Consider the following 14,121-nt stretch of genomic DNA (forward strand, 5'->3'; position numbering starts at 1 on the left):
TGTCAAGGCCTCAACGGATAGTGAATTTTGCAGCATCTCTCCCCTCGGTAATGGCTTGGGAGAGCACCGCTCGAGCTTCCACTGGGCACGGAGTCAGCACCTGTGCTACACTGTACCACACAGAGTGGGAATAGCGGCCCAACAGGCATGCAGTATTCACCGCTTGCAGCACGGAACTGGCAGAGGTGAAAATCTTTTTCCCAAACTGCTCAAGTTTTTTAGATTCTTTGTCCGGAGGTGCGGAAGGGAATGCGCTCGGTGAGGCAGAGGCCTGGACAACCAGACTCTCAGGCGTTGGGTGGTGCATGAGAAAACTGGGGTTGCCCGGGGCCGGGCTATGGCGTCGTGCCACACGCCTATCCACAGGAACCCCTCTGTTAGGCTTGGTCCAGGTGCTTAATAGAATGTCTGTAAGCGTGTCATTAAAGGGCAGTAGCGGCTCCGCCGAGGAGGTCGCCGGCTGCAGCACCTCAGTCAGGAGATTGGTCCTGATAGGCACGGAAGGGAGCTCGAGGTTAAGAGCCTCAGCCGCCCTACGCATCACCACAGAAAAAGTCCCAGTCTCCCCCGTAGCTACGGAAGAAGGGGACAGTGTACCAGGGTGCGGAGAGAAATCCAGATGGCCTGGACCTTCCATATGATCCTCCCACTCTGGTTCATCCTCACACAGAGCTGCGAGAGGGTCCTCAGACCCCTCCCAGTACTCCCCTTCGTCCACTGGCTGTTTAAGAGGCCGGTAAGGATGAGGGGCCCGGGGAAAGGGAATAAACTCCCCACCTGGAATAGGAATCGGAGGATAATAGACCAATCCAGGCTCAACGTAGTCCGGTCTGTAGGCAACGGCGTTGTGTTTGGGATCGGCCCCGACACCGGAGGCAGCGTCGAACCCGGCGCTGGAGGCGGCGTCGGACCCGGCGCCCGGAGCCAACGGCGCCGCAGGGTATCTTGCTCGTGTAGCTGGGGCCAAAGGCGGCGGCATGGGGGCAGACCCACCCAATGGGTCCACGGGGCCTAAAGGCGTGCCGGAGGGGGCAAATAAGCGGCCCAGTGCCGACAGGAATACATGTATTTCTTCCGGAGTCGCGCATGGCCCCGGGAAAGGCGGGTAGGCCGCAGGCAACAACGGAGGCTCCACCGGAGCCGAGGGGGAGTGACCACCCGCTCCCTCCACTGCGTCCCGTGACCCGTGAGGGGAAGACTAAGAGTGACGTCGCTTCTTCGACTTCTTATGGCGCCTTGACTTACCTGTCCCCGATTCCGACGAACGGTGGTGTCGGCCCTGCGACCTGTCCCTCGACCTCCCGCGGGAGCGGGACCTCGAGCGTCGTGAAACCGATTGCCGGGCCTCCAACAACTTTTGGGAACGGTCCCGCAAAGCTTTCGGCACCATGGTCCAACAATCGGGGTATGTCTCGGGGTCATGGGCGTGCCCCAAGCAGAAGAGACACACGTCATGCGGGTCTGCCACCAACATGTTCCGACGGCAGTCCCTACAGGACTTAAACCCGGGCATCTCCACTGCACCAGAAGTCGAGTACTCGACAAGCAAGAGAAACAAGTCTCAGAAATAAATGTAAAATATTAACTAGGAGTACCGCTCTCTCTCGGATCTGCGCTTGCTGGCGCGGAAACAGAAAGAACTGACAGCGCGCGTGGGCGCGTTTAAGTAGCTCCGATGACATCATCTTGGTGAACATGACGTCAGCGACGTACGCGGAGCCGCACGATGACGCCTACCAACGCGCAGGGGTACTGCTGACAAAAACTTACCGGATCCAGTCTGACGCCTGGGGATATTCTAAGGTAAGGAATCTATCACTAATGTGTCTCTTTCAGATATGAAGGTACAATGTGTGCTGCAGCCGAATGGTGACAGGTAACTTTCAGGCTTTGGGTATACTTTAGTTACCATATATTAAGGACGTATAGGCAAGTTAAATATGCCTATTTGAGGTATCAGTTTCAACATGCTTAAAGGGGACACACAAGCACTTTATCACTGGCTAGCAGGGGTAAAGTGCACAAAGTTCTATAGCCAGCAAAAATGGAGTTCAGCAAAACGGCCAAAAATTTAGGGTGGCAGTGCAAAAACGGCAAATGCACATATACATTATATGTATTAAACAAAGGTGATAGGCACTGTGCACTTTCATTGAGAATGCATATATTATTTTGTCTATAACTTCTGTCCCTGTGAATGGAACTGCACAAAATTTGGCAACCATTTGACGTAGCCAGCTAAGATCCAGCAAGCTAATTTTCATCCAGTGCTGTGCAGGTAAAAATAATGTTAAAGGGTGGTGAAAAAAAAATGTGATTTCCATTTTTTCCCACTGGAATTTTTTGCTCGTACCTAAAGCCAAAATAGCCGCACAGATTTACACCAAGCTTGGCAAGAAAGTAACTTTTACTCAGAAAAAATACTTTTGTTACTTTGGCATAAATTAATTCAGTGGTTTTGAAATGCAAGTCTTTTAAAAAGTTTCTGATTGGGCTTCAAAAAGTTATCATTTTTATATATCTGGGCTGTTTAGGATTTGCAGATCCTCTGAGAGTCAAGAAATTAAAAAAGACAAGGGCATCCGATTGGATGAGTGAGCCTTTTCTCTCATTCTCCATTTCAAAATCTCAGTTTCAAAGTAGATCAGAGTGATCCGATTGGCTGCTGTAAGAGAAAAACCTCTCTAGTGGCAGCCATTGCATGAGTTTGGGCACAGCCTCCATGTCCTTGAAAACAAATTGAAAGGCCATATAAGGGAATATGGTAGGCATACCCCGAACCCTAGGCCACAGTGGGGTAGATTGGGCCTTTGGCAGCAAGCAACAAAGGTTGGGCACCGAGCCTGTTCCCAGACCTACACTGTTCCCGTAGCCAACCTCTGCTATGGCAAGACGCTAAACCCTACCAGCTGCCAAGAGCCTTATGTTTTCCATGCCAATAGGTCCCTATCGCCTGTACCCTGGAGTCAGACACTAGTTATAGTCTCTCTCCTTACCTGTGCAATTTTATTTACCTTTCCACAAAAGGTGTGAATTATAACTGAATATGTGGATCTTTCAAAAAATATCACTTGAATCCGGTTCTTAAAATGGCTTGTCACAGGCTTGCAAATGCTTTTTTGATTTGTGACTGGCACACTGGTATATATGTTTTTTCTTGACACATTCCCCTAGGATCGGTTACCTCTGAAGGTGCCCCAATGCCTACAAAATATTTTTTCCATCAGCACAAAAATGATTGATTTTCAAGATGGTGCAAAAAATTAGGAGCCCAGCTCTAGCCAACCACACTTGTCAAAATATTCAAAACATGATTCACCAGAGTTGCCAATCATTATTTTAAACCACAAAGATATAGAAATGTTAACCCTTTCAAGCTCACATGGCACCTTTTTTTTCAAAAACGCTTTTATCTCAAAAACTACTGAACAGTTTACACTTAACCAACGAAAGTGCACATTTTGTGTAAAGTTATACTTTAATGCCAAGCTTGGTGTGAATTCACTCAGCGGTTTTGGCTGAATATGCAATCAAAATCACCTCTCAGAGCTAAAATGGAAAAACACCACTTTTGCAGACTTCCATTAGCATTTTTCCCCTGCACTGATCTGCACAAAAACTGGTGTGCCACACCTCTTGGATGACTATGCCAAGGCGACTGAGCTCATGGATGAATCTGTACCAAATTTGGCAAACATTACAAGCACATCAAAAAATACCTTGGACATAAAAGATACAATGACATATTAAAAATGCCATGAAGGATCTTTTAAGTTAGGTGTTACATTACCATCAATGCTATCATATTAGATAGCTAGGCTTATAGTACTATTCACTGGTTAGAGTATGTCTTTTTTTAATGACGCTGGGGTTTCAGGTGCTATTATTTATTAGCGTGTGTGTATGTGTATATATTTTCAGGAAAGAAATGACTCAAACAGATGAACTCACCAAAGAACAAAAACATATTTCCACTACAACCTTTCAGCTTCCGCCTTCCTCAGGTAGTACAACATGGTTTGCTCAGTGGCTGCACAGATGACACTGCTGAATTTTCAAAAAGCATCATGAGTGAAGGTTCCGTTTGGAATGTGGAATCAATGCAGTCCCAAGACCTCTTGAGATATGCAGTAACCAGGTGGTATTGCAAGTGATGCTCAGTCCATATGGATGCAGTGATTTTAAACAGTACATTCTAGAAGTTTCTCTGGAGTCCATTAGTTCTTGTTTTAAGACATGTTCCACAGGGAAAAATCTACAAATCTGATAGTAAATGACCCACAAGGTTAAAATGATTGGGTACAGGCTGGTCAAGTTTTCTATTAATTATAGCTGATTTGTGGTTCCTAAATCGTGTACAGAGGCCATTCACTATTTGGCCTCCATATTGTTTTTTACAGCTTTGGCATTGGAACTGAATCACATAAATAATACATGTTGAGCGGCATGTCAGATGCGGTCTTATTCCATAGGTCCTTCTCGTAACAGAACTAGTTACTGATGATGTTTGTAAGTGGTATGTACGTTTGATGCACCTTTTAGAGTCCCAGCAATGAACCCCTGCATTTGTTACAGCTTCTTGAGTTCAGCGCTTACAATAAGAGATCATTAATTTGAAGCTCTACGTTAAGCAATGATTGCCGGTTTTGGAAAAACCTTTTGTACTGCTTCACTAGTGAACAGTAAGGGAAATGTTTTTTGCATTATATTTCTGTAGTTGGGAGCTGATGGATGATAGTCAACCACAAATGGAATTCTGTCACTTTTGTGTCTGCTGTTGGTATTCCAAATCAGTGCTTCCCAGGGTAACTACAAAGACTTGTAAATTTGTTGCTGTATGATATGCAGAGGATAGTCTTGCATTTTAAATAATGTAGCAAGCTCTTGTCGATGGTCTTTACAGGTGTCCTCATTGCTGTAGATGTGTCTTACTCGGAGTGCTTGGCTGTAGACAATGCTGAGTTTAGCGTGGTGTGAGTGACATGAAGTTCAGTTTAGATACAAATGAGCATCTGTAGGCTTGTGGTACAGATCAGTTAATCAATCAAACATTTGTAAAGCGCACTACTCACCTGTGAGGGTCTCAAGGTGCTGGGGTGGGGGGGGGTGGGAGGGGGGTGATGCTACTGCTCGAACAGCCAGGTCTTGAGAAGTCTCCTGAAGGTCAGCAGGTCCTGGGTCTGCCGCAGGTGGATGGGGAGGGTGTTCCATGTCTTGGCAGTGAGGTGGGAGAATGATCTGCTGCCGGCGGTCGTTCTGCGGATGCGTGGGGCGGTGGCGAGGTCAGCGGAGCGAAGCTGGTGGTGGTTCGGGGTCTAGAAGGTGAGTCGTTTGTTGAGGTATGCTGGTCCGGTGTTGTGGGGTTCGAATTTTTTGTTAATTAATGGTGAGTAGCACATCAAGAAAAGGCAGAGGATGGTGTTGTTTTCTTGTGATAATTCATATTCTAGGATATATATATCATAAATACTGAATTTGGAGTGTGACTTACGGACTAACAGTCTACATGGTTCTTGTGCCAATTATAGGTCTCAAGGATAACCATAACTTGTGAATTTCAGTGGGTTTTTGGTTTTAATATTTGCTCATTACTTTAATGATGTTTAAGTGAATTTGAAAGTAATTTTACATTTGTTACATTTTTGTAACTAATCCTAACCATAACTTAAATTTTTAAATGATCAATTTCATTTTTTTGCAGTTTTTTTATAGTGCGAACCTGGTTCATGGCATTAAAATGCTTTACAACAAAACATTACTACACTACACTTTTTTGGCACAGTGAGATTAAGTGATCTGCACACAAAGATGTTGAGCTGAGATTTAAACCTGGCACCCCATGTTCTAAAGTTGACGGCTCTAGCAACTAGGTACCATCACACCCAACTTGCATGCAAGTATTCCCTACCCTGAGAAAAAAAAGACTCTGAGTCATCACATAGGCTATTATTGCTTCTGATAATTCTGGTACTTTGAAAGTGTTACAGTAGCTTCAAACTTTCTCATGTCACTGGAATGATTGATTTTGTCCTTGCTTCAAATGGTAAAAACAGAACAGCAATGACAATTCCAGTCACTCCAAATTCTGAATGTCCTGGAATGGCGTGCAATCTCTTCCAATTCAGATGTAGAAATATACTGTAAAATACACAGAATGACCTTAGCATGTATTAAACCCTTGTGTGCCCTTGACGGAACCACGCCGTCATGAGCCACGGGCACCGTGTGCTCATGACGGCGTGGTTCCGTCATGGAGCGGCCGCTCCTCCCACGCGGCTCGAATTCCCCGCCTGTGCGGGCGAATTAGAGAGTGGGCGGAGTCGTGACGGAACCACGCCGTCATGAGCACAGCTCGCCCGTGACTCATGACGGCGCGGTTCCGTCATGAGCACCGCGCCACCGCGCTGCCCCCAAACCCCCCCAGCGCTGCGGCGGAATTCACGCCGCAGCGAAGGGGTTAAACAAAAGAAGACATTCTCTGTCAATCAATTTAGCACATTAGGCAGTGACAACGTTTAGGTGCAGGTTCCTCAATTAAATCGGCATGGGATTTTTTAAGACCTTGTAAGTTTAACAATAACATAACATTGTATTGTGATGAATACCATTGCAGGTGGTTCCAGTACCACTTTTCAAGGTTTACCCATTGCCTAGCCTCCTGACGAATCAGCGAGTGCGCAGTATTCTAGATCTCAAGATGATAAAAATCGTATCTAGAAAAAGAAAGGAATACCTCCGATGTCAGACACTTACACTGCTTTGGTATCCTAAGTGCCTCCAGGTCAGCTGACAACACTTGGTGTAACACTCCTCGGAATTGATAGAGCACCTTCAAGCTTTTATCTTCTCCTATACAGGGATCATAGAATCCAGGCAGACCAGCCTAAAATTAGAAAAACAACCAACATTACAAATCTAGATCTCACTGGGTGACCACTACTGCACATCCCAATCATTAGCTTTTATAACGCTTTTCTACAACACAGAACTTTGGGTGCCACTGAAAGAGGGTGCAAGTGCCTAATTTATTAATTTGCCATTACTTTACAATGTTACACGTGCTATTCTTTAAAGCTTACGAATCGCAATTCAAGTTTATTTTCTAAGCAGTTTTATGAAGAATCAGAAGTTTCAAGATCTGGTAATCAGTGGACTTGGTGGGTATTGGTGGACCACTAAAAGATGTCTGAAAAAGAGACATTATCATATCCAAAAGTTGATTTCTACCCCATCTCCCTTCAATTCAGAAATTTGGGGTAGCACACTCTCCTGGCACAATCTAGAGCCACTAAGATAACTAGGGCTCAGTCTTTCCTGACCTTCTTCAGAACCCGGGCAGGAGAGGTAGATAAAGAAAGGTGTACAGGAGTCCTGTTCTATACTCTACCCTTAATGTGATCCAAGAGATGGCCTTCTTGGAAACTCCAGCAAACAAATGTTTTGACACTGCGCATTCTTGGCAGTGCAAAAAGAGCTAACCGGGGTTTCTCCTCTTTGCTGGAAGGTGTCCTATGCCACCTTGGGGTGTAATCGCATTTGGTGATCTGCCAGGCACCACTACCTGGGCTCATCTTCACTGGCGCTCAAAGATCCCACCAGGGAAATGCCCTGATGCTGCAGCCAGCACAAGAGACAAAGTGCCTCTTGCCTAGGACTGAAGACGGCATCACGCCCGCTTGTTGCAGTACAACATGGTGTGCATTGGGAGAGCCTGAACCAGTTGTCCTTTGATGGATGGTAGGAAGACTTTCAGACCCTGGTGAAATAACCCGCAACCACAGCAGGTTGATGTGGAGACAAGTCTGCCGTTGGTCCAACTGCAGTGGAGTAGCCATCCATGCATATTTTTTGCAGTCTCCTCCGTAACCTGGAAGGAATCCCACAAGTTCTTGTGGTGCTACCTGGCATAGTTGATGGGCAGGAGGCCAAGAGGTCAGAGGCCTCAGAGCCACTCCTACAGAGAAAGAGGAATAAGGCTGAAACATCGGGATCATAGCCTAAATGTCTGGACACAGTGTGCTAGAGGGAAGGCCCATACCCAGGATGCTGCAATGAAAGGGAGCCTCTGCAAAGGTATCACATGTGACTTTGGCACGTTCATAGGGAACCCCAATGAGGTCAGTAGGTTCGACTTTGTATGGAGATGACCTACTACTGATTGTGGCAAGCCTGCCTTCCAAAGCGTGTTGTTGTGGCAGAGGAAAATTTGAATCTCTAACCTCCAAAGTCTTGCTGCTATGTCCACCATCACTTTTGTGAACACGTGAGGGGCACTGGTGACGCTTAAGGGGAGCAAGACAAACTAAGGGGCATATCAGCAAGGCGGCTATAGAAAATGATCGCCGCTTTTGCGGCCGGTTTCGGCCGAAAAGCGGCGATAATTTTATCGCCTAATTAGTAAGGTCACGCTAACGCGTGAAACCTTGCATTAGCGCACGAAATCTTAACGCCCAGCTTTGCATCTCTAATGAGATGCAAAGTGGGTGTTCCTGACCTAGCATTACAGGAGAAATGTCGCTAAGCGACATTTCTCCTATCATCAAGCCCCACGCTATGAAGCATAGCGGCAAGAAAAGTAGCGATAACCCCTGTTATCGCTACTTTCCTTACGCCTGCTTCAGGACTGACTTAGCCATGATATCCTATGGAAGGTGGATATCATGGCTAAAGTTTGTGAGGCCCTATCATTAAGCTAACGCCACATTTCGTGAGATTATCGCTGGGCTTCCTGCGATAATCTCACGTTAGGCAGTTAGCGCTAGGATTTTTATCGCTTTTGAGATAAGCGTTGCTAATAGCACGCTATCTCAGCGATAAAAATCCACGCTAGCCGGCGATAATTATCATAGCGCTAAGTGCGCTTAGCGATAATTATCGCCGGTTGTTGCCGATATGCCCCTAAATGCTCCTGGACCACCTTGAACTACAAGTAGCATCTGTGAATTGCAGGACGGGTACATGGAAGTAAGCATCCTGCAGGTCCAAAGCCACCATCCAGTCGCCAGTATCCAGGGCCTAGGACAACATAATGCTCTTGAATTTGCCCTTTTATAAAAAGGCATTCAGAGGACAGAAATCTAAAATGGGACGAAGGTCTCTATTCTTTTTTAGCATGATGAAATCGCGGGAGCAACACTGAGTTTCTATTTCTGGGGCCAATGGAGTCTGCACTTCTTGGAGCAAGATGGACAGGTACTCCGTTGTGAGATGCTCTGATGTGGGCCGGAGGTGCAGTAGTGGAGTTGAGGCAGGTAGGCATAAGTGACACTTAGTAATTAACTTCTGTATGGTTTAGAACTGTTAACTACGTTGATTTAATTAAAATCTAACGTCAGTTAATTAGAAACAGTGAAGAATATAAACTATGAAAATCTTGAAAATGTTTCGAGGGATTTATAAAATAGTAAAGTAACTAGAACCCTGCATTGACAACTCAAGTTAGGTAAATAATTAAGTGAAGTTTTTGGCTGGCTGGCATAAATGTGGCATGGCTATCAATTTCTTGCTGGTGTAGAACTGTGCATTGAGTTGATTCACTTGAAATAGAATATTAGTTCATTAGATACAAAAATAGAAAATAATCTATGTTACGAAAAATTGCAGCTGGTTTGATGTTATAAATTTTTAAAACCGCACATAATCAAGAATTCCAATAGGTGGAAGTCATACATACGCATACATGGGATTTGAAGTATATCCATGTGTATATAACTTTAATAAGTTGAGATCTAGCCAAATGTGTCCCCAATTACTAGGTTATTAATGGTGCTACTTAAGTAATAAAGCATTATAGCCGGTTGCTGACTGATGCTGTCAGAGGTTCTCTACCCAAGTTACAGGTGAAGCCTCAGGCGAGGGCCTATATGAGATTGTGCATTTGACAAAGATATAGAGCGAGGCTATAAAGGTTTTAGCACACTGCATAATATTCTATATGAAACTCTTAGAAACAATAAGTGCACTGAATAGTGGAGAAGAATGTCTACATCAGCAAGCTTGAGGAAAACAAATGGAGCACAGATGTAAAAGGCACAGAACGAGGCTGGTTGCAGAGAAAAGAGGCACAAATAGTTTGCACATTTGTTCTTGCTTGTATTTACTTATCTTAATACATTAAAGCCAGACACATTAGGTTCCCTTTGTTTATTTAATTCTCTCAGTGAGACAAACCAAGTGCAAACAGTATACCCAGCCTTGGGTCCCATGCTCGCTGTGCCACAGAACTTAAGCTATACCTAAATGGAGAGCAACAATAGGCTGAAACCTGTCTTAGGTTCTGTTTCAACACAGGCAAGACTTCGCAAGACCAGCAAGATTGTTCCTACGGGACTACTCAATGTTGATTTGCATATGGGTGTTCCTGTGTCCGGTGGCACAATGAGAAAAAGATTACAGAGTGGAATAGGACCCAGAGTACTTACCATTAACTGAGAATAATTCAAACATTCAGCTCATCCACTTTGTTTGTCTCAGTGAATCCAACTGTGGTTGTTAATGCTTTCCCCACCTTGTAGGCAGTTGCTTGGGTGGTTTTCAATGCTCTGATGTCAGCTTTTGCATCTGTTCTGGTTCCAGTCATTGGTGTTGCTATTGGCCCTACTGTGGTCAATACTGTTGTCCCTACTTTGCTGGCAAGTGCGCTTGTCCCTGTCATGGTTGCACCTGTGGTCACTGCTGGGCCGGGCCACTGCTTTTGTCACTGCTGTTTCGACAATTGTTCCCGTTGTCCATGCTCTGATAGCAGATGTGGTTGCTGGTGCAGATCCTGCTGGAATTACACTTATTGTCGGTATTGCGGCACGTCGGTGTAGCCATTGTGGCTGTTGCTGCCTTTCCTGCTGTGGTGGCACCAATTGTCTTTGCTGTGGTTACAGCAGTGAATCCTTTTGTGAGAAAAGAGGGGTTGCTATTGTGATCGCCTTTGTATGGCTGTACAGTGGTGAAAGCTGTTGTCACTGCTGCAGGCCTCGTCATTCCTGCAACTACTGTTGTAGCTGCTGTTGCTACTGTGGTGCTGGCTGTGGTCACAGCTCTTGGACCTGCTGAAGTCCCTGCTGTGGAAGAAGCTCCGATTGATGATGCAGTGGCAGCTCTGGCTGATGTAGTTCCACTGTGGGTACAACTGTAGTCACTGCCATGGTGAGTGCTGTGGGACCTACTATCATTTACAAGTATGGTCTCCTAAGTGGCCTCTGTTGTTCTTGCAGCGGTTATTATTATGTCAGATATGGTGGATGATGTCGTAGCCAACACTACTTCTTGCTGTTGTCCTGGCTGTGTTTAAAACTGTGGTAACTGCTGTTATCATTGCCCTGCTCGCAACTGTGGTCACTGCTATGATGCATCCTGGTCTGGCAGCTGTTTTTGTCCCCCATCTTGGTGGCTGCTGCAGTCCCTGTTGTTGCTGCTGATGCCCATTCTGTAGTGGCAGCTGAGGTCTAAGCTGCGGTTACAGCTGTTGTGATGTGTTGTACTAGTCGTGGAGGCAGATGTTGTCATTACTGTACTGACTGCTGTGATTAGATGGAAGCTTTGTCTCTCCTGTCCTTGCAACTACTGTTGTAGGTGTTGCTACTGTAGTAGCAGCTTTGGTTGTAGCTGCTGTATTAAGTGTTGTGGTTCGTTATGTTGCCCTTGCAGTAATGATGTGGCTGAAGCTATTGTGGCTACTTCTGTTGCTGCTATGGTTAGAGTTGCAGTCACTGAAATGGTCTCTGTTGTAATGGCAGCTTTTGTCACTTGAGTGGTTGCTGCTGTCGTAACTGTGGACAACTGTGGTCCATGCTGAATTTGTTGTCTCTGCTGGTAATACAACTGTTGTTGCTGTTGTCTCAGCCATGTTGAAAGCTGTGGTTCCTGATTTGGTTACATCAGTAGTTGCTGTGCTGTCCAAATTGTGCTGACAGCTGCTGTGGTCCTTGCCATTGTAGCTGCTAACGCTCTGCTGTGATTGCAGCATTATTTGCTGCTATTGTTCCAACAATGGAGGCACCTATGAATGTTTGTGGATTCACTGCTGTTGCAGCTGCTGTGGTGCCCCCTATGGCACTGCTAAAGTAGCCTCTTGCTTTTGTTGCATGGCAACATTACAAGGATCCTCAGAGCAGAATTTGAGTCAGGGACACTCCATAATGCAATCACGGAGGAACTACATTATTTCCCTCACTGATACATAGGCAATGCAAAAAATATATAACTGCTCAAAACAACACTTCAATTTGGTCTCTGGGCGTGGCAAAGATGGCGGCCAGAGGGCGGCCAGAGAAGACGCAGCTTACTGAGCTCTGAAGCCGCCCGTCCAATAAACCTTAATCATCCTGCCCAATCGAGTCCTTGCGAGGCCAAAACTACTGCCGGCATTGCTATGAAAGCCGGTAGCAAGAAATGGGGAGCAGAGGGGGTCCCTTATGCCCTGGGTCGGCCAGCCTGGTGACACTAGAGAAAACAAGCGTCCCACAAGCGCATTGAGTAGAGAGAAGACTGTGCCAGGGCTCCTCATCTGTCTTAGGAAATCTCAATTAAAAATATTGCAATATATTAAGAACTACGTGAGGGGGCAGACAGAACTGTATCAAGGGGCCCTGATCCTGCTCCGACTTGCGGTGTCGGGTCAATACGAACACGTTGATGCCTAATTAGGAACGCAACCAAACACGACGGTGGTAGTAACTGCGATCGAGCACGAGCACAGAAAAACCACGCGGTGAAGACGACTATCGGATCCTGCAGGCTCACCCCCACTGGGGGAGCTGCGGATCACAATCTTGATTCCCGCACGACCAAGAGAGGCGAAACCGCAGCGAAGTCCCCCGCGATAGGATATTGGTTTCTGAAAAAGGGCAAGGACAGGCCCCAAAGAACTGCAAAACAGATGAAAATGGACCATTACACTGCGTAGGGAGTGCCCCCGAGGTTGGACTCACTGCGAACGGACTTGGTGGGGGGTGGATCGACCATGCCGGAACCTGCCGGAACCTACCGGAGCCCAGATACTTGTAGCAATTGATGCATCTAGTGTAACAGTCCAGGCAAAAATAGATGCAGTCTCGCTAGACATTGGACTGCTGCGTGCAGAATAAACTGTCAGTGAGCTTCAGATGGAAATCACCACATTAAAATCAACATTAACTGAACTCACGCACAAGCTGTGCCGGGCTGAGGATACAGAGGGTTGCTCCCGCAGATGTAATCTGCGTTTTGTTGGATACCCGGAGTGGGTCGAGGGGAAAGAGCCGGAACTCTTACTGGAAAAGTGGATTAAGGAGGTGTTCCCCGCAGCTGCACTTTCCCCCATCTGCTGCACCTTCCCCCATCTTCATAGTTGAGAGGGCTCACCAGGCGCTAGCGGCGCCACTGCCGCCAGGAGTGCCGCCTAGGACAATAATAGCACAGATCTTACATTTTAGGGACCAAGACTGTATCCTGAAAGCCGCGAGACAAGATGGAGACCCTGTCTTCGGAAATCAAAAAATGAGTATGTTCCCAGATTAAACACACCTAGTTCAGCAGCAGATCGCGTCCTTTATTGCGGTGAAACCAAAACTGCGAGCCATGAACTTACAAAGTATGCTCCTGTATCCAGCAAAACTTAAGGTACTTCATGCTGATAGAGCTCACTTTTTTACCACACTGGAGGCGGTCTGGGATTGGCTGGAGATTCACAGAAGCAAGAGGTCACTGCCCAGAGGGAAAGAGGAGAGGATACCTCCGACCAGTTCCAAAGAAGCAAGAGCAATCCCCGGCGGCAGGGACCCAGGCAGTCCTCTGGATTGACGCAAAGAGTGGTGGTCAGAAGGGATGGATCCCTGGACTTGGAACAATCAGATTCTGGCAGACAGGGCAGGAAATCTCCCAGAATTGATCAAGCGACACAGCAGGAGGAATAGGGGCTGTCAGAGCACTAGTGGAGGTGGTGACAGCCACGGGCTCCGAGACGGGTACAGGAGATATCGTTGAAGACACGCCGCAGCAGGGGGGCTCCTGGGTTATTGACGGATCAAGATGACAAAAGCAGGAAAATAGAACTTAATGGCTGGCTCTATGGGGATCATAACTTAAAACTGACGCACTTCTTGGACAGGGAACCGAGTAGCAGTGAAGCTGGTCCCCATCAATCCCTGG

General features: G+C 46.5%; 1 protein-coding gene across 1 annotated transcript in view; it reads right to left on the minus strand.

Annotated features, from left to right (window-relative positions):
* Positions 1-14,121, minus strand: part of DNAJC11 (DnaJ heat shock protein family (Hsp40) member C11) — a 595,493-nt gene that overhangs the window by 21,624 nt on the left and 559,748 nt on the right. Inside the window, exon 15 of the mRNA XM_085604469.1 lies at positions 6,754-6,883. Coding sequence (XP_085460595.1) covers positions 6,754-6,883 — 130 coding nt within the window. The remainder of the gene's footprint in view (positions 1-6,753; positions 6,884-14,121) is intronic.

The sequence above is a fragment of the Triturus cristatus genome, chromosome 1_2, assembly GCF_964204655.1.
Source record: "Triturus cristatus chromosome 1_2, aTriCri1.1, whole genome shotgun sequence".
NCBI classification, from domain to species: Eukaryota; Metazoa; Chordata; class Amphibia; order Caudata; family Salamandridae; genus Triturus; species Triturus cristatus.